General features: G+C 35.9%; 2 protein-coding genes across 2 annotated transcripts; one reads left to right on the forward strand and one right to left on the reverse strand.

Moving 5' to 3' along the window:
• Positions 1 to 600: 600 nt before the first annotated feature.
• Positions 601 to 5,098, reverse strand: LOC108206433 (pentatricopeptide repeat-containing protein At1g01970). Its single transcript, XM_017376737.2, has 2 exons — positions 4,528 to 5,098; positions 601 to 1,759 (listed from the first exon to the last, which is right to left on the reverse strand). The coding sequence occupies exons 1-2, from the start codon at positions 4,969 to 4,971 to the stop codon at positions 968 to 970; spliced, it is 1,236 nt and encodes a 411-aa protein (XP_017232226.1). The 5' UTR covers positions 4,972 to 5,098; the 3' UTR covers positions 601 to 967.
• A 2,116-nt stretch (positions 5,099 to 7,214) lies between these two features.
• On the forward strand, positions 7,215 to 18,716 carry LOC108208795 (brefeldin A-inhibited guanine nucleotide-exchange protein 2). Its single transcript, XM_017379327.2, has 11 exons — positions 7,215 to 8,662; positions 11,003 to 11,320; positions 11,456 to 11,801; positions 11,896 to 12,318; positions 12,408 to 12,694; positions 13,407 to 13,680; positions 14,467 to 14,966; positions 15,167 to 15,488; positions 15,637 to 16,012; positions 16,881 to 17,563; positions 17,839 to 18,716. Exons 1-11 carry the CDS (start codon positions 7,461 to 7,463, stop codon positions 18,448 to 18,450), a joined length of 5,343 nt encoding a protein of 1,780 aa, XP_017234816.1. The 5' UTR covers positions 7,215 to 7,460; the 3' UTR covers positions 18,451 to 18,716.
• The last annotated feature ends 1,791 nt before the right edge of the window (positions 18,717 to 20,507 follow it).

A 20,507-nucleotide genomic window follows, 5' to 3' on the forward strand; every position in this document is an offset into this window, starting at 1 on the left:
TTCTATGGTGTGCCCATGGGTACACACTAATCACTAACTCTCATGGGAATACTAGCTTTTGATTGGTGGATGGATAATAAATGTTAATGGCCCCCTGCATTCACACCAATTCCACCAATCAAAAGAAGCCATTTCCATAAAAGTTGGTGCTTATTGTATGCCCTTGGGCACACATTAGAAAGACCGTATTAATAAAAGGTATTGATGGGTTTGTCTAGTGTGTGCCAATGGGCATGCTAAGCACCAAATTCTATAAGTTTGGTGAATTTTAATTGGTGTGGTTGGTGAATTTGAGGGGGATCCACCATTATAAAGAAATTGGCTCGATCCACCATTATAAAGAAATGGGAGCCAAACAAAATCAGTCAAATTTATAAATTTTGGTGTTGAGTGCGTGTCCATAGGCACACACTGAAAAACCGGTATATTATCGATACAACAGTTATTTTATATTATCAATACTGCTGAAGTGTTTATTTCCAGAGGAAAAAGCAGCACTACCGTCAACAATGAAATCCCGCCCGACTGCAGGAACACAATGCCTATTCACTGCACCATGATTGTTGCTCGATCCGGATTCAAATTGCCACAAACACACAGTTATACATCATCGATTATATTGAATCATTCTTCAATAGTATTAAATACAGACACTAACGATTCCTAGTTATAAAAGGTTAATGTATGCCCAACGGATACATATATTTCGCTAGTAAATTAGCAATTTATTAAAGTTCTGGGACCAAATCTTGTCAAATTCTATCGCCAATGATGCAACACATAAAAAGCTTATGCTGCCTTCAAAACCTGCTTCCTTTAACCCCAACCATGTAGGTGCCACATGTAGTGCTTATGAGATATAAGGGATGACAGGAAATCATGGATTTACTTGATTACCTTCAGAATTAGTAGGTGTCTTGGGGAGATGAAGGTAGTCACCAATGCAAGAAGGATAGAGCTCTAAGCTCTAAGTAGAAGTAGCCTCGGAATTAGCTTCGCATGATTCATAGTCTCTCAGCAGAAGCTCAATTTCTTCCACCACCCCTAAACTCCGGAACCACCCAGCCAATATTGCGGAAGCTTCTTTTTCTAGCAAGATGCCATTTCTCTCTAAATCAATCAGAAATTCCATTGCCTTATTAATTTTGTTCTCTTTCTGATAAGCACTTAAAATTAAAGCCACACATTTATCATTTGGTTTAAGACCAGCCTTTATCATGTTCTCAAATGCAATGCATGCCTCATGACTTTGACCTGCAACTACATAGGCATTTATAAGGAGAGCACACAGTTTGACATCAGGAATGATTCCAGCTAATTGAGTTGCATCAAATATTCTTTGAGCTCCTGCATAATCACCAGTCATTGAGTACGCTCTAAGCAATGCTTTGTACACTTCTTTCCCAGCATAATTTTGTTGGCCATCCATTTCCCAAAGTAAATTCTCGCCTCTGTCAAACAAGCCAGCTCTAACATAGGCCATAATTATTGATCCATAAGACCTCCTATCCAAAGGTACACTGAGTAGTTTCATCTCTTCAAATGATTCTTCAGCCATCTTAAGATTGCCAGATTTACTGTACATGTGAATTAAGGCAGTCAGGGTCACTTGATCACTCATAAAACCTCTTCTCTTCATGGCTAGAAGGATAGTTTCAGCTTCCTGCACCTGATTTTGCATTGCGTAAGCATGAATTATCTTCGTGTAGTCACGGACATTAGTTTCAAATGACTCTTCCAGTAGAGCAAGCTCTGCTACCTACGTGACATGCACAAGTTAGTCATGCTTTGGCACTTACAATGATCTTATTTCTAGTGACTAACAAAATAATGCATAGGGAACTACATAACACAAACAGAAAGGACAACAAAAACATATGTGGTTTGGCTCTAGGCCTACAGTGATTGGTGATAAGTGATAACCTAGACTGATCTACCATGCTGAAACAATAAAAAGATAAAAAGGAAAAGCATAACTCACCTAATTATTCTTCCAACACACTATGCAGAACCAAATTTTTTTTTGAACACTCACTCTTTATGCTAAAACAAGGTAACAGATTCTAAAATTCTAAAAGCTTTAGACAGATGTAACTGAAACTTTTCAATGTTCACAGGTCAAGAGGAAGATATCAACTTCAATATATAGAGTGAAAGTCAAAAAGCTATCTTGGGCATCAGATTAGATTGCTCTTGTACCAAATGAAGAGTGAGTACTTCAGTAGTAGCACAGGAATTTAGTATGATATCAGTGCAGTCATGCTTCCTTTTCTCCCTTCCACTTTCACATTTTCCAGTAATGTACCTATTTAGTCCATGGGGAATCTATTTGGCCACTTTCTAATAAATAAGTTACTAACAATAGGAAAAACTAGTTATTATCATACAATGTAGCCTCCTACCGAAATGGATTAGTTGCATGTGAGGCTCCTCGAGCAGACTTGCATATAGCGTTACTAGCACTGCCTACTTCATACATAATTTAGTGATTTTAGAATCTCTCTCCACATTCAAATCCGTATTGCTTCGTAAACTACTTCTTACACTTTCAATACACTGTTGAGTTTTTATAACATCAGCAATGACATTTAGTATTGGAAGATTTCAATTATTTCTTGAGTTATAAGTTTATTATTTCAATTATTCTGCCCGCGGCGGTTGGGGGAGAGGGACCAGGGAGGAGATATTTGGAAAGAATAAGGCTTGTTAAGTTTAAAATGATTGTGCCAAAGCCAAACTACTTTGCATTACTATAACCCCTTGGATTGGTTGAGAAGTGTAAACTGATAGAGAAGGTTTAGAACAACTTTAGCTGTGGCATCCAGAATTCACAACTGTACACCTTGATTATCCTGCTTCCTGCCATCACAATTGTTTTTGATAATATGGAGAGGGGTCACAGAAGATAAATAAGCTTCCTACTTGCATTTTATAATTTAGTATACCACAACCTGTATAAGCCTCCGTGTGTTCTAGACCCCACCGTCAAGAATATGGAGTATATTGAGAAAGGATATTATCAAGCAAAAGGAGCTGAATCATCACCCAGGAAGTGAAAATAGTATTTATGTTGACTTGATAGTTTTTATGTGTCAGCAATAGTGTCTATGCAACTCTTAAGACGTATAGACAGATAAAATAGGTGTGCGGACATAACTCTGTATGCCTATACAAATATGGGTTACAGGCCTAGACAGATTTTTATTAACCATTACTGCTATATAAAGAAGTTATTGATTAGCAGATGCAGGGAAGTGTTGAATTGAAACGCAGAACTTAGAACCACAGGATTCCTATCACACAAAATTAAACATGGACCTTGTGGAAATCATGACAGTGTTCGGTGATTATTCAAACTAGACATCACTTCTAATCGCTTTTTTAGAGCAACTACAATGCAAACAACCTCCAGAGTTGTTTACTTCCTACACATCACCTAAAAAATTAATATTTCACATTCTCTCTCTTCCTACTCACTTCTAAACAATTTTTCCTTTAAAACACTCCAATCACAAACAACTCATACAAAGTTGTTAGCACCCACAACTTCAGTAACTTCCAGTACATGGGCGAGCTCGGAGATTTAATAAAATACTAGTAACCCAGACAACCGTTGTTCAAATTGAACAACAAATGTTAACAACTTTAAAAACAACTCTTCATTTTAATGGGAGACAACAATGCCACACAAGCAAACAACAATCAAAACCACTGCATTGTAGCTGCTCTTAATCATGCACTACCAAAACCTATGCAAGTCTTTTGTCTGCTCTGTTCCAGTTTTCACTACATATCATCCTGTAACGCAAAGATATGTTCCAACCCCAACAAGCCCCCACCAGAAGTTCTTAAATTTCAGAAAAAGAACAGGATAACACAAAACAGGCTATATAGAATTCCAAGTGTTAAAAATGTGTATATGGGCAAACAAAGGGGACACATTTTTAAATCAAACACATTGTTGACACGATTATATACATAAAAGTCCGGGGTTAAAAAGCACAATTCACCTTGATTCTTAGCATATTACTAAGAGCAAGTCCAATAGGTTACCTAAATGAGCTCCTAAACTCATATTTAGGTAATGTATCAAAAAAAAAGGTACCCCAACACTATCCTAGTAGTTACCAAAATCACTAGCACATCCTCAAATCTCCTAGCCATTACCTAATTTTTGGTAACCTCTAGTCATTACCTATTTAATATTTATGAATAAAAAATTCATCTCTCTCCTTTCTTTACAAATATAGGGGTTGCTATTGGAGTTGACACTAAAAATAGATTACGTAAATCAATAAGACTCACTGTGATTCATTATTTTATATTATTAATAGGTAATGAGATAAGTAACCTATTGGACTGGCTCTAGAATGACTTGCTTATTACATATCTATTCCCTTATTTAGGCTCTTGAAGAAAATATAGAATAGCACCAAATTTAAGGTATTTTATAGACTATAGAACCCCGATAATCCAAAAGGAAATGAACTTTAACAAGATTACTCCCACAATAAAAAGGGTAAATACCTGAAGATACATTGGATGATTCATAGCACACAATTCTTTGAGAACTATAAGCCAATCAGCTCTTCTTGGAACTGTACTCTTCACCCATTCTTTTAACAAAACTGATAAATCACTTTCCTCTGAATCAAAACAAATTATCTGCTTCATAAGAGCCTTACATCTATTACTCATTTTTGGTGACAATTTGGCTATATCTTGTTTCTGGGCTTCACTCATTTCCGACCCAATACGTACCCACTTCGATTTTGGTTTATTTTCTTCTCTAGCTTCGGATTTCTCCGTAGCTTCTGCATTTTTCACAGCTTTAGCTTCAAAATGAAGTTCACTGAATCTGAAATTGGTGGGTTTTTTCAAGAAAAAGTTTAAACATAGTTGGGGAAATTGGGTTCTGGAATTGATGTACTTCGGTGCAGGGACACAAGAAGAAGAAGAAGATGCGTACATGTTAGATATAGTGAGAATTTGGGGGATTATCTTGTGAATTCCTCCTATGAGAATGGGAGCATGTTCATATGATGTTATGAATATGAAATGCAGATGGATATGTACAGTACAGTTGTACAATCCTGTTTTTTGAAGGCAAATATGTACACTCCTGTTGTCGTTGAGGTGCTTTATCTAAAATTGGTTTAAAAAGTAATAATAATATATTGATATTAGTTTTTTTTACAATTTTAAATAAAAATATTACTTTTTATTATTTATCTATTTTAAGAGTTGACCTCCAAAACTAGGGTTCTAGCCGTCACTTCTCCGCTCTCCAATTTTCATCAAAAAATTAATTATCTTCGTTATTCCATCTTCTTTCATATTTATCAATTTTATTAATAAAATCAAGATATAACTAGGGCTGTAAATCGATACGGACTATCCGGTGTCTCGGCTCATATCCGGCTCGAAAATATGATACATGTCTCATATCCGTTTTGAAAACGATCCAAATCTGGCGGAAAAATTAAGCCCGTATAATATATGATCCCAGATACGAGCACACCTATACCCGCTCAGATTCGATCTCATATAATTTTTAAAAATATTATCCTACCCAAATAACCGAATATGATCCACCTTCATATTCGATTCAAACTCATATACATGTTATATTTTAACACTATTATATTTGCAAGTAAATAGTCATCATTTTATAAAATTGTAATATCTTATTTAAGTTTATATCTTCATAAAATATGATCTATTTAATGTGATCATACTTATTATCTTCATATATATATTTAATAAATGGTATATACCAACATATAACTATAAGTTTTAATTCAAAATTATTATACTTTATAAAATTGTGTTTACTTAGACTAAATGATAATTATTTGAACAACTAAAATAATAATGATATTTGATGTTAGTGGATCATATCTGACTCATATTCGATGGATCATAAACTACCCGGTTAAAAAATATAAAATACGATACTGGATCATATCCGGTTCAGATCCGAATCTCAAATACCCAGGATCGATTTATACCCGAATAAAACGATCCCGGACCCAAATCTGGACAAGCTAAAAATAGTATGATCCGGTACTTGAGCAGAGGGGTACCCGGGATCACCCGGATCATTTTACAGCCCTAGATATAACCCTTTTTGGTTAAATTCTTGTCGAGTACCTTATCATCAAGGTTGTGCCCATCTTTTAGGAATGTTTGTATTTGTTTTGATGTTTTTGTGTGTTTTGTTATGAATTTCGATGACGTTTCCAAGGACTTATATGGTATTTTGGGTGATCCGTGAAGCTTGTATCAAATATGACACGGTGGTGAACATCGCAAAAACTCACCTTTCACGACATAAAATGATAAATTTGTTTGGTTAAACAGATGTTGCTCTTATGTGAAGGTCAATTGCGATTCTAGTGTGCTCACAGCTGATATAGGTTGGATTGCTCGATATTTGATTGCAGTACCTTTTGAATTAAAGAATATATTTGTTAAGCGATACGAAAACAAAGCAGTTATATGTTTAGCTCATTTTTTGTTTTTTAATCGGATTGTAATTGACAGTTCGAGGGTTTTTCTCGGTTGAGTTTCAATTATTTATTAAATTCATTCATTTCTGTCCAAAAAAATATCTATAATAACTTATACATAGGATCAAAGGTAGTATCAATTAGAGAACTAATTGTTCAAAAGAAAAAAGAAGAGACAGATAATAAATTGACTTGCACTATCTATAATATTTTATGAATAGGATTAAAAGTAGTATCAATTAAAGGACAATTAAATTGCTTAAAAGGAAAAGGAGAGACTAATAGCAAATTAACCTGCACATTATCATCGAGCTAGAATTAAACTTTAAGAGATTCAAAATTTTAGTATACACGTATCTATTTCTTTTTAAAATTATTATTAATGTGAACTTGTTTAAGTCATGTATTTTATTTCTACCTCCTCGACTCTCACTATTTCTCTTGCCTCTTTGTGTTACTCAAACTGTCGCCTTCAATTTTTTATATACACATTTTAATAATTTCATAAAATATAAAATAATTTTGTTTAAGAATCATAATTTACAAATATTTTAAAAAACATAAAACCGCAACACCAGAAATTACAAATATTATTTTTTATAAGCTCCGGTAAAAACACTGGAACTAAAGAGTATACTTAACTTATTAAAGGGATAAACATGATTAAAATGAATAACTAGTTATGAATATTGACCAAGCGGTAAAGTTGGACTTGTAAAAACAAATCCCAAACGCGATCTCAGATTTCTCCTCCATTTCTTCTCTAATCTCACCACTCCACTCTCTTTCCATCTCTCTCTCTCTCTCAAACACACACACGCTTCTCCGGCGATCACCACCGCAATCACTCACTCTGCGCCACCGCAAACACATAGAATCAACGATTTTAACTGACTCCACTCAACAAGTCTCTCAAATCCAGTCCAGATCTACTTTCTCTCCGGCGGAATGGCTTCGCCGGAGGCCGAATCTCGCCTCACTCAAACCCTAACTCCGGCGCTCGAGAAAATCATCAAGAACGGATCCTGGAGAAAACACTCGAAGCTCGTTCATCAATGTAAATCTCTTCTCGAACGCCTCGCTTCTGAATCTCCTTTCTCTCCTCACTCGCCTGATAGCCCATCGGCGGAGGGTGACACGTCAGCCACTCTCCCTGGCGTTTTGTATGATACTGGTACTAGTGAATTCTCGCTTGCTGATTCCGAAATTATTCTTACGCCGTTGATTAATGCGCTTATCTCGGGGAATGTGAAGATCGCCGAGCCTGCGTTGGATTGTATTCAGAAGCTGATTGCCCATGGAATTTTACGAGGAGAGGCGGATACGAGTGGGGGTCCGGAAGCGAGTTTGTTGGCCAAGTTGATTGATTCGGTATGTAAGTGTCATGAATTGAACGAAGAGACTGTTGAATTGTTGTTGTTGAAGACTATTTTGTCGGCTGTTACTTCGGTTTCATTGAGGATTCATGGAGATTGTTTGTTGCAAATTGTGCGGACTTCGTATGATATATATTTAGGGAGTAAGAATGTTGTGAATCAGACTACTGCCAAAGCGAGTTTAATTCAGATGCTGGTGATTGTGTTTAGGAGAATGGAGGCTGATTCGGCAGCTGCTCCCATTCAGCCGATTGTGGTGGCTGAATTGATGGAGCCTGCGGAGAAAACAGATGCGGACGGGAACATGACCATGTTTGTGCAAGGGTTTATTACTAAGATAATGCAGGATATTGATGGTGTTTTGAACCCGGGGACACCGATTTCTGGAGGGTCGGGAGTGCACGATGGAGCATTTGAAACTAAGACTTCGACAGTCGAGTCAACAAATCCAGCTGATCTGTTGGATTCGACGGATAAGGATATGTTGGATGCTAAGTATTGGGAGATTAGTATGTATAAGACGGCATTAGAGGGGAGGAAAGGGGAGTTGGCAGATGGTGAGGTGGAGAGGGATGATGACATGGAGGTTCAAATTGGAAATAAGTTGAGGAGGGATGCGTTTTTGGTTTTCCGTGCCCTTTGTAAGTTGTCCATGAAGACTCCGCCAAAGGAAGCACTGGCAGATCCAACTTTGATGAGAGGGAAGATAATTGCTTTGGAGTTGCTTAAGATTTTGTTAGAGAACGCCGGGGCCATCTTTAGAACTAGTGAAAGGTACCATTTTCATATTACGAACACATGAGTGTGTTGATATGTGTGTACTTTCTCACTTTCAAATATTTATTACCTAATATTGCATTTCATGCATGTCTAGTTGTTTTTTTTGCTCTTCTAAAGTTGTAGTGGGTGTTATAGACTAGATACCAGAGTTTACTTTACGAGTATACCCCTCTCAAAATAATCATTAATGATATAAGTAAAATATAGACCGAACAAGAAGTCTCATATTTATTATGAGTCGGATAATATAGATTATAGACATATACATTGAAGATACATACATTCTGATGAGGAGCCGGTTATATTATTTAGGAACAAAGTTAGTTCTTGGTTTGTGAAGATGCGTTGTTAGGTGCTCCATTATATTTTCCATTGAGGCCGAACCTAAACATGTGCTCGAGAGATAGCTATCCATACACTGATAAGGGATGTATGGATTCTCGAGAAGAGAGGAGCCATGGTGGTCTCTCCCGGATCCCACAAGTGAATTGAAAGTTGGATCTATATTGGATCTCACCTGAATCGCCCCATCTTTCCTCTTGAGGAGAAGTATGGTTTCAAACCCCGGTTCGAACAGGATTACGCCATGCTTATGTGCCTTGGATGATCCACATCTCGGGATCCTTTGAAATTCGTTACGAGAAAAGTAGAGGTTTGGGGAATATTCTAGTTATGTTGGAGTAATAATGGGATGTGTTTCATTTATGTAATTGTAAATAATGGGAGTCGTTAAGTATAAGAAGCATCTCCCGGAAGTGGTAATCGTACAATTAGTTTTAGATTATGTTTGGTAACATGTAAATTATTTCAAATGTTGAAATCAAATGACATGACTGGGCTTGTCATTTCAAATTCCCCAGTTTATACTAGTATTTATTTGACTGGCTTGGATTCCAAATGAAATCCAAATTATTTTCTTAAACCGAACATGTAATTTAATCAAATCCAGAATTTCAAATGAATTCATGTTTCCAAGCAGGGCATTAGGGTTCTCGTCCTATGTGAATAAGAAGTAATCTTTTATTATTGTCAAATTTTGGTTGGTAGTTGAAAATAAGAGTTGTGACCCAAACACTTGTATTCCCGTGGTTTGAAAATCCTTGGGCAGTAGTTCCCGTGCATATCCTTTTCTTGTGTGGTGTATATCGTGTTTATTCTTTTATACGTAAAAGATGAAAAAATTATGTTTCCTCTAGATTAGAACCCTTATAAGTACAAGTTTAGATATACTGACATAAAAGTCACATTCATAGATTAGTTGACTCTTGGATTGTGAATTTGGTAAAACAAGTGAAGTTTGTACTTAGTTTAGCAAAACTTAATGTTGGTAAGATGATCACATATGAACCGGAATTACATAAAAAGTCAAAATCACGCAAATATAGTACCTGGCTAGCTTCTGATTTGCCAATATGAACCCTACTTCTCTGTCCTGGTGGCAACCTTCTTTGCTTTAAATAAAGAAGTAAATGCATCAAGTGTTGGTTCTCTTGTCTTTGATAAGCAATAATCAAGTACTATTGAAACTTTTCATTATATTTGATCAATGTAAGCTGGATCATCTAAGTTAATTGACAATTTTAAGATTTATAATACTACAGGTTTTAATATGGTGCTTTAGGAGAAATCCCTTAAAATCAACATGTAATATTTATAAAGAACTTCAGGTTGCATTATTAATTGGTGCTTTAATCCTTTGTTAAGGAATTATTACAAGTACGATACTTGAGTAACAATTCCAGGTCTTGTCTTCATTCCTTTCAAATTGTCTTATATGTTAATACGCATCCAAAGTTGAGATTGATACCATGCCATTATAATAGACTGAAAACATTTGTGCGTGAAGACATTTGTAATAATTTAAGAATACAATATTAGTAGGAGGCCCAGAGCTCAAGAAATTTATTAACTGAAACATAGTGTAGTAGGTGAATACAACCATGTTATGACCTTGTAAATACTACCATACCGAGGTCTCTGCACTCTTAGTGACCTTAGCTTTTTTAGGAACTGAAGAAGTCTTTGCATAGCAAGTCAACCATAAGACAATATGAACATAAGGTCCACTATGAATCTGATTGAGCCAACCCTCTTGATTGTAAAATATATTGTGTTGGCAGAAATTGGTTCCTTGGTTTCTCTGCACTTATTCTATCCTTTTATACATATCAATTTTCTGATTCTGAACTGTCCCTAGTTACATACTGACTTGCTGTAATTTTTTTTTTTTCCCCATTGCACATGCTAAACGATATATACATAGTTGCTTTCAAGATTTGGACATTGTTGATTCCACAATCTTCAGTGAACTCACATATTCTGTCTCTTACATAGATTTTTAGGTGCCATTAAGCAGTACCTGTGCTTGTCATTGCTGAAGAATAGTGCTTCAACCCTTATGATTGTTTTCCAGCTTTCCTGCTCGATCTTCATTAGTCTGGTATCACGTTTTAGAGCTGGATTGAAGGCAGAGATTGGAGTATTCTTTCCTATGATTGTTCTCAGAGTGTTAGAAAATGTTGCTCAACCAAATTTGCAGCAGAAGATGATCGTGCTTCGGTTTCTGGAGAAGCTCTGTATTGATTCACAGATCTTGGTGGATATTTTCATCAACTATGATTGCGATGTGAATTCATCAAACATTTTTGAGCGGTATGTTCTTCCATCAGCTTTGGTATCTATTTAATCTTTCATCAGTGGCACATTTTATTGGTCTATATATCTGTTATATGTAAGATATATGAGTTATGTTCGCGTTGTCATGATTACTGTAATCTTTTTGTCCAGAATGGTCAACGGACTCCTTAAAACTGCTCAGGGTGTTCCACCTGGTGTCACTACTACCCTATTGCCGCCACAGGAGGTAGTCTTGAAACTTGAAGCTATGAAATGCCTAGTGGCTATTCTAAAGTCAATGGGTGATTGGATGAACAAGCAATTAAGAATTCCAGATCCTTATTCCGCAAAAAGAATTGAGCCAACTGAGAATGGTTCTGAATCTGGAATTATCACCACACCGAATGGGAATGTGGATGAGTCTGTCAAAGAATCTGATACTCATTCAGAGGCCTCTAGTGAAGCTTCTGATGTCTCAACAATCGAGCAGCGTCGAGCATACAAGCTTGAACTTCAGGTAAATTACTTCCGTAACAAAGTCAAGCAGAATTACCTACAGTCCAACTTTTACCTGGTTATGCGTGCTTAATCTTATCTGCAATTCATGGCAGGAAGGTATTTCTCTTTTTAACCGGAAACCGAAAAAGGGTATTGAGTTCCTTATCAAAGCAAATAAGGTGGGTGGGTCACCGAAAGAAATTGCAGATTTCCTAAAAGATGCATCCGGTTTGAACAAGACTTTAATCGGCGACTATCTAGGTGAAAGAGAAGATTTGTCACTTAAGGTGATGCATGAATATGTAGATTCTTTTGACTTTCAAGGGATGGAATTTGATGAGGCAATTAGAGTTTTCCTACGGGGCTTTAGGTTGCCTGGTGAGGCACAGAAGATTGACAGAATTATGGAAAAGTTTGCTGAGCGGTACTGCAAATGTAATCCGAAGGTTTTCACTAGTGCAGATACAGCTTATGTGCTTGCTTACTCTGTTATATTGCTCAATACAGATGCACATAACCCAATGGTGAAGAACAAGGTATACAATTCTAGTTCAATAATATCTGGGTTTGCCAAGTACAGTCATTTTCTTAAATTCTGCATCTTCTTATATTTGTTACCTTGCAGATGTCAGCGGACGATTTTATAAGAAACAATCGGGGCATAGATGATGGAAAAGATTTAGCCGAGGAGTACTTAAGATCATTATATGAAAGAATATCAAGAAAAGAGATTAAAATGAAAGACGATGAATTGGCTCCTCAACAAAAACAGTCAGTTAACTCAAACAGAATTTTAGGTTTGGATAGTATATTGAATATTGCGATTCGCAAGCGAGGAGAAGAAAATCAGACAAGTGATGATCTCATGCGAAACATGCAGGAACAATTCAAGGAAAAAGCTCGCAAAACTGAGTAAGAAAAAGTTTGTATGTATATGTTACTTGAAGTGGTTTTAATATCCTTATTTGCTATTTTATTCTTCTGTGGCCAATGCCAATTGAGTGACAGTAAGCTTCTGTTTGTTTAACCATATGCAACTTTGATGTTTATATTTGCAATCACGAGCCTTTAGAATTTTGTCGTCACATGGATATTGTTAAATATGCATAAAGTTAGATGTAGTGATATCGGCGCCAACTTTTTTTGTTTGTATGTGGATATAAGACTATAGGTCTTTCTGTCTGTGATGAAGATGCATAAAAGAAAAAGTCCGCGTCAAAGGTAATTTGCATCGTCTATAGTTAATATAGCTGGATCAGAAGCACAATTAAATTGTTGAGAATTAATTAATACTGCTATATATATTTGTCACAACTGAAAAGTGAAAAGAGAAAGAAATTACTGGAAGATCCCAGATCAACAATCGGAGTGTGTGCATTTTGTTAATTTCTATTAAATTTTAACAACGGGAATAACTCGTCAGAAATTTAAAAAAATTGGAAATACTGCATATGATACATGATGCATGTATAATATGTCTCAAATATTAGTAGGGATGTGGAATTTTTCTCTCTCTTTGGTGCTTACTTTTAAAGGATCTAGTTGACTGGCATTGTAATTCATGACACAAGTCATAAGATCATTGAGATCTTCCTCATGGTGTCATTTCAAATGCATTTTGTAGGTCAGTCTATTATGCAGCAACAGATGTTATGATCCTCCGATTCATGATTGAGGTATGCTGGGCTCCTATGTTGGCTGCCTTTAGTGTTCCTCTTGACCAAAGTGACGATGAAGTAGTCATTAGCCTGTGTCTTGAAGGCTTTCGCCATGCAATTCATGTCACTGCAGTGATGTCTATGAAGACTCATAGAGATGCTTTTGTAACATCACTAGCAAAGTTTACATGCCTCCACTCTCCAGCTGATATCAAGCAGAAGAACATTGATGCCATCAAGGTTGGTATAGCTTAACTTCTTTTCGTCATATTGAAGAGGGAGTTGGCTTGGATAGTTTCTACTTTTTTCCATATGAATGTATGATTAGCCATTGCATCTACATTGATAAAAATGATAGTTGATGCAATTGTTAGATTGCATTATATCTATTCTATTTTTGTGCAAGCACTCTTACATAGTTGATGCCTGATGGTCAATAAATAAAATTCTAACTATAGTGAGGAGTGCTGTCAATGAAGCGACTTGCCAAGCGACACTTATGCTTTGATAACATGGCAAAACATCTGTTGTGCCTTATGAGAAATGTTTGTCAAGGTCTACAAACTTCTGAAATATCTCTTTTGTAGTGTAGATAGTAGATCAAATTTGAATAAAAATATTTGCCTGATTTGATTAATGTAAAATTTGAGTTGGCTGTTTATCAGAAGTATTTACAGGACTAGACTTTGGTCATTTTTTTAACAGTTTATTTTTTGAGAATTTAAGCTGTGCAAGAGGCCGAGGGTTTAGCAAGATTTACTTCTAATTTGAAGTACCCATTGTACTCTTTTTGCCTATGAAGATTAGAAATGGTTTCATTCTTATCTTGACTTGAACAATAATCATTATCAAAATAGCCCTAGTAAATTATATAGACTAAAAGTAAGCTTGTTTTTGTCCCCAGTCAAGGTGATCTTTATCAACTTTTATTTGAAGTTGACAATGGTTTATTGTAGTAGAAGCCAAACATTTTGGCTTTCTCTTAAGGAAGCATTATTCTTATCAAGAACTCATATTATTCAACAGGCAATAGTGACAATTGCAGACGAAGATGGAAATTTCTTACAGGAGGCCTGGGAACATATCTTGACATGTGTTTCTCGGTTCGAGCATTTGCATCTTTTGGGAGAAGGGGCTCCACCTGATGCGACTTTCTTTGCACTTAATCAGAATGAACTTGACAAATCAAAGCAAGCTAAACCTAATATGCTTCCAGTTCTGAAAAAGAAGGGACCTGGGAAGATTCAGTATGCGGCTGCAGCCATGAGAAGGGGTACTTACGATAGTGCTGGAGTTGGTGGTGATGCATCTGCAGGAATCACACCAGAGCAAATGAACAACTTAGTCTCTAACCTAAACATGCTGGAGCAAGTTGGTGATATGAGTCGCATATTCATAAGGAGTCAAAAATTAAATAGTGAGGCAGTAATTGACTTTGTTAAAGCTCTTTGCAAGGTGTCTATGGAAGAATTAAAATCTACATCTGATCCACGGGTTTTCAGCCTTACAAAAATTGTTGAGATCGCGTATGAATGTTTTTTCCCTTATTTCTTTATTCATGCAATTCGCTATAAGCTACTTAATTTCAAACTAGACTTAATTGATTTTATGCCCTATACTCGGGGCTTTGATTTTCCTACAAAAAATTCATATATTTTTTTTATTATCATTTTCCTTTGATAAAGCTTAAAGTGTAAACTTCTAACTTTTCATTTCCTTATAACAGGCATTATAATATGAATCGAATTAGGCTGGTCTGGTCAAGCATCTGGAATGTATTATCTGATTATTTTGTGACTATCGGTTGCTCAGAAAACCTTTCCATTGCAATTTTCGCAATGGATTCTTTGCGTCAACTATCAATGAAGTTTTTGGAGCGGGAAGAGTTGGCTAACTATAATTTTCAAAATGAGTTTATGAAGCCTTTTGTGGTGGTTATGCGGAAGTGTAGTGCTGTTGAAATCAGAGAGCTAATCATCAGATGTGTTTCCCAAATGGTTTTGTCTCGCGTTAAGAATGTGAAGTCAGGGTGGAAAAGCATGTTCATGGTATTTTATTCTTTTCTGGTTTCCATTTCTATCACAATTTATTGGGCATATCTTCGTTTACAATCATTTCTTTTAATCATATGAATATATGTAATATGTTGTTCCTTACAAGCCCTCTTTTAATTTACTGTATTATAACGATTTTCAGGTCTTCCAGACAGCAGCTTATGATGACCACAAAAACATCGTACTTTTGGCCTTCGAAATAATTGAAAAAATATTGCGCGATTATTTCCCATATATCACTGAGACCGAAACGACGACTTTTACGGACTGCGTTAATTGCTTAATTGCATTTACTAATAGCAGATTTAACAAGGACATCAGTCTTAATGCTATTGCCTTTCTTCGTTTTTGTGCGGCAAAACTGGCTGAAGGGGATATAGGCTTTTCAAAGATCAAGGAAAAGGAAGCATCTGAAAAGGTTTCTATATCACCTCATAAAGGAACAGATGGAAAATACAGCAATGGGAACATGACCGATAGGGAAGATCATCTATACTTCTGGTTCCCTTTGTTGGCCGGTAAGAACTAAATTAGGTCCATGTTTGGAGTGGTAGTTTTTCATAGATGAACATATCCTGCATCTTATCTTCAGAATCTTTGGATAGTAATAATTATTTTTAATAGAAATATTAAGACTACTATATGATTGATCAATAGCTGTTACTAGACCCCAGCATCGTTATCTTGCGACAACACTAAAAAGAAAGCATGGCGTCCTGGTCGCCATATTATCCAGCCCAAATCTTTTTGTTGGACAATTTTATATATATCTGAGTTTAGTGGTCCCAGGGGTGTTCTCGGTTATTCCTGTAATTCAAAATACAGGGTATATTTGTATATATACTGTGGGTAGAGTTTGTATTTACATTTATGCCACTTAGTCTTTTGTAATTGAAGTGTTTCTAACCTCAGGTAAACTCCTGAGCTTTGGGTTCTCTTTTCTTATACTATTATATATATGTGTGTGTGTGTGTGTATTGCATAACCTAAATAATTATAAATGAGTTTTTTCATACCAGAGAATACTTAAAATTTTATAAACATTTAATCATTTTAAATGATTTTTTCATTTACTCAAAAAAAAAAAGAGTTTTTTTCATGAATGTTCGGAATGCTAGATGTAGATATTAATATTTTTGCAAAGAACAATTGTGTTTATATGTTTGTTATATATTCACATGGTGAATGCCATATCGCCAAGGACGCCTATGGCATACTATCACTTTTAACCAACACCTTGCTGTTGTAACAACTATGTACGTTAGATCAATATATATGTGTGTATAAAATTGTGTGCATGTTTCTTTCTGTGTGTGTATATTAGAGAGCTTTCATGTTGATGTGAAAACTTGTATAAACCCACAGTTTTGCTTTACTCTTCCCCAGGATTATCAGAACTAAGCTTTGACCCGAGGCCTGAAATTAGAAAGAGTGCCCTTCAAGTGCTTTTTGATACTCTACGTAATTATGGCCATCATTTCTCTTTGCCATTGTGGGAGAGGGTGTTTGAATCGGTCCTATTTCCCATCTTTGACTATGTCAGGCATGCTATTGATCCTTCTGGTGGAAGTACACCTGAGCAAGGGATTGATGGTGATGCTGGAGAACTTGATCAAGATGCGTGGCTGTATGAGACATGCACGCTTGCCCTCCAACTTGTCGTAGATCTGTTTGTTAAATTCTATGACACAGTCAATCCACTTCTGCGCAAGGTGTTGATGCTATTAGTAAGTTTTATCAAGCGTCCCCACCATAGCCTTGCCGGTATTGGTATCAGTGCATTTGTCCGTTTGATGAGCAATGCTGGGAATCTGTTTTCTGATGATAAGTGGTTAGAAGTGGTTTTGTCACTTAAAGAAGCTGCTGATGCAACACTTCCAGATTTTTCATTTACTTTGAATGAAGATACTTCGCAACGTGTGTTAGATTCAAACAGACAAAATAATACTGAGTTAGTTGCTGAAACTGCTCTGTCTGGTGACGATTCATCAAGCTCGAGGGCATATCATCTCCAAGATGCTATTGCTGATGCCAAGTGCCGAGCAGCTGTTCAGCTATTGTTAATACAGGTAGAATCTGTTATTTTTCTGTATATAATTACTTTTAATTTCTGTCACAATATTTAACACAAAACGTCTAAATATCTTGGGTGAAAAGGATTATTGACATTTCAATGAAAAGAGTCAAAACAAGATCGACTTGAATAAAATAAAAACTAGTCGTGTTGTAATCCAGCACATGTTCTTTATGTTATGCTATATTGGGTGGGAGTTAAGATTACTTATTCGCAGTTGATACTGGTGAGGCTTCTGTAGTTAAGGTTTTCTCTTGCTTAATTTTACAGGCTGTGATGGAGATATATAACATGTACAGAGGACACCTTTCTGCAAAAAACACTATAATTGCATTTGATGCAGTGCACACTGTGGCTCTTCATGCTCACAAGATTAATGCTGACACAACTTTACGTTCCAAGCTACAAGAGTTTGCATCTATGACCCAAATGCAGGACCCTCCATTATTACGGCTTGAAAATGAATCATATCAAATCTGCCTCACTTTCTTACAAAATCTTGCTTTGGATAGACCCAAAGGTTTTGAAGAATCAGAAGTAGAGTCTCAACTTGTTGAACTTTGCCAAGAAGTCCTGCAGTTCTACATAGAGGTAGCCCGGCCTCCACAAATGGCAGTACCATCTTTGGTTGAGAGTCCCAAGTGGTTGATTCCCTTGGCTTCTGGTAAACGAAGGGAATTGGCTGCACGGGCACCTCTTGTTGTTTCAACCATACATGCTATTTGTAGTTTAGAAGAATCCTTGTTTGAGGCGAAGATGACACACTTCTTCCCTCTACTTTTGAGTTTGATAAGCTGCGAGCATGGATCAAATGAGGTTCAGGTTGCCGTTAGTGATATGCTCAGCACATCTGTGGGTCCTATCTTGCTCAGGTCATGTTAACTTTCACATGATCTCCTAGCTAGCCGAGATGTATGATAACATATCCAAGGTGGCAACCGTTGCACTCAGTTTTCACATAGTTTTTTTCTGTTTCTCCCCCATTTGTTCCCCACTATACAGTGAAATGTCGTTCAAATATAGTTTCATAGTTTATTAAGAGTTAGAGTTGGGTACTGAACTTTTGTAATGGTGTTGGGCCTAGGGCCACTAGGGTTCATTATTGTATTTTGATTTTTGGTGTTGTATGATAGTCCAAGTTTTTCCCATGTAGAAAGAATAAATTACTCGGCATTTAAATATTATTAAGTAGATTATGAAGTAGCGTTTGCAAAGTCGGCGACTGAGCAGATTCATGTGCCACAGATTCATGTGCCACGGACACGTCGGACAGCAACATCTCCGAATCAAATTTATGTTTCATTTCATCGTCTCGTATTGGTTTGAAATATCAATTTCGGTGGTTTTATTTTGGAAAAATAAATATTCACCTTTGAATTTCATATAATTATCTATCGATTTCCATTCGTCTAATAGCACATTAGCTGAAAAATATGTATAAGCTATGTTTATAAATTATTTATAACGAGGTTCAAGATTTGTAGAATCAGTTGTTAGGTTACTCTTTGGTAATTCCGAGTAATAGCACACCAGCTAAAAAATATTTATAATTTATGTTTATAAATTATATATGACTGAGGATCAAAATTTGTCCTCAAAATTTGTAGCATCAGTTGTTAAGCTGCTCCCCGATATGGTTGTCAATAACCGGATTTGAATCGATCAAACATGATTTATATCTTAATCCGTTTAATTCTATCGAATTCGAATTAGATTATAACCGGATTTTTCAGAACATGGTCCATATCCTGATCCATAAAATCACGGATTTCTGGATTGAAATTCTGCTTTGTTTGTATTTATAGAGAAAGCTTTGATCTATAAAAAATTTGTTGAAATCACTTATGATAACAATTCGTAAAACTAGAAATACAGTGTTTTACTTCAAATTATTGCGTGTCGGAATTCATGTATCATCAACTCACCACTAAGGTGATATGTTAAATTTGCTAACTGTTGGATGAGCTTCCTTTCGAGAAACTCGGATTATGACACGTAACGATTCTCAACAGTACTTTCCATTTAACTCCACTTGTTGAATTCGACTCGGAGCATCTCCAAAAGCCTAATATAAAAAATATGGCTCTTATCGATTTAGAGCATCTCCAACCCATTGAAAGCCTTTAGCTAAAAAGTGAGTTGGCATACTATAAATAAAAAATTTTAGCCAACAGCTCGAAAAACTCATAGTCCAACCACACTAAGCTGTTATCTATAATTTTAGCCAACCTCCTATGGATGACTAAATTTGTCGAACCTCTACAGGTCTGTAAGAAATCTGTAGGTTGATTGCACATCATTTATTACCATATTGAACTGATATATTCAATTTTAACAATCTGAAATATTAATAATATACTATTTTTAAATTATAGCCAACCAATATAGACAATACCATTGAAGCAAAATGTCTTACAGGTTCAGCAAATTTTACAAAATGTCTTACAGATCCTATTTAGCCAACGATTATAACCAACACCGTTGGAGATGCTCTTAGGACAAAGTTAAGAGCGTAAACTCCAACAATACTCTCTATATCTTTTCTCTATTTCATATTTTATTCATATATTGGGCTCCATTATGACAAAAGAGAGTGAAAGATGGAGGTGAATTGAAGGGAAGGATTTTTTTATCGTGAAAAAATAAGTTAAGAGCAATGAGGTGGCTCTTAACTTTGAGGAGAGAGGAGAGAGAAACAAGAGCCACTAAGAATCTCTTGGAACAACATTTTTTCTCTCCTTCCTCAAATCTCAAGATGAGAACCTAAATAAAGAGTATCTTGAAGATGCTCTTACTACTTAGTAGTACCTGTCACTTGATATCCTGGAATTAGTTACAAGGCTAGGCATACTAAATATATTAATTTATTTTATCTATCTCTAGTTTATTTTATCGGTTTTTCTGCTCATGGACACATTATAAATATAAAAATTTGATAA

The sequence above is a fragment of the Daucus carota genome, chromosome 2 (genome assembly GCF_001625215.2).
Source record: "Daucus carota subsp. sativus chromosome 2, DH1 v3.0, whole genome shotgun sequence".
Classification (NCBI taxonomy): domain Eukaryota; kingdom Viridiplantae; phylum Streptophyta; class Magnoliopsida; order Apiales; family Apiaceae; genus Daucus; species Daucus carota.

What these genes read in the sequence shown, in the direction of transcription:
- LOC108206433 (XM_017376737.2), bottom strand. Translation starts at nt 4,971, where the DNA reads ATGTACGCATCTTCTTCTTCTTCTTGTGTCCCTGCACCGAAGTACATC. An exon ending in ATCATCCAATGTATCTTCAG is followed by an intron (nt 1,760 to 4,527) that starts GTATTTACCCTT and finishes CATGTCACGTAG; the next exon opens with GTAGCAGAGCTTGCTCTACT.
- LOC108208795 (XM_017379327.2), top strand. Translation starts at nt 7,461, where the DNA reads ATGGCTTCGCCGGAGGCCGAATCTCGCCTCACTCAAACCCTAACTCCG. An exon ending in ACAAAAATTGTTGAGATCGC is followed by an intron (nt 14,967 to 15,166) that starts GTATGAATGTTT and finishes TCCTTATAACAG; the next exon opens with GCATTATAATATGAATCGAA. An exon ending in CTGGTTCCCTTTGTTGGCCG is followed by an intron (nt 16,013 to 16,880) that starts GTAAGAACTAAA and finishes ACTCTTCCCCAG; the next exon opens with GATTATCAGAACTAAGCTTT.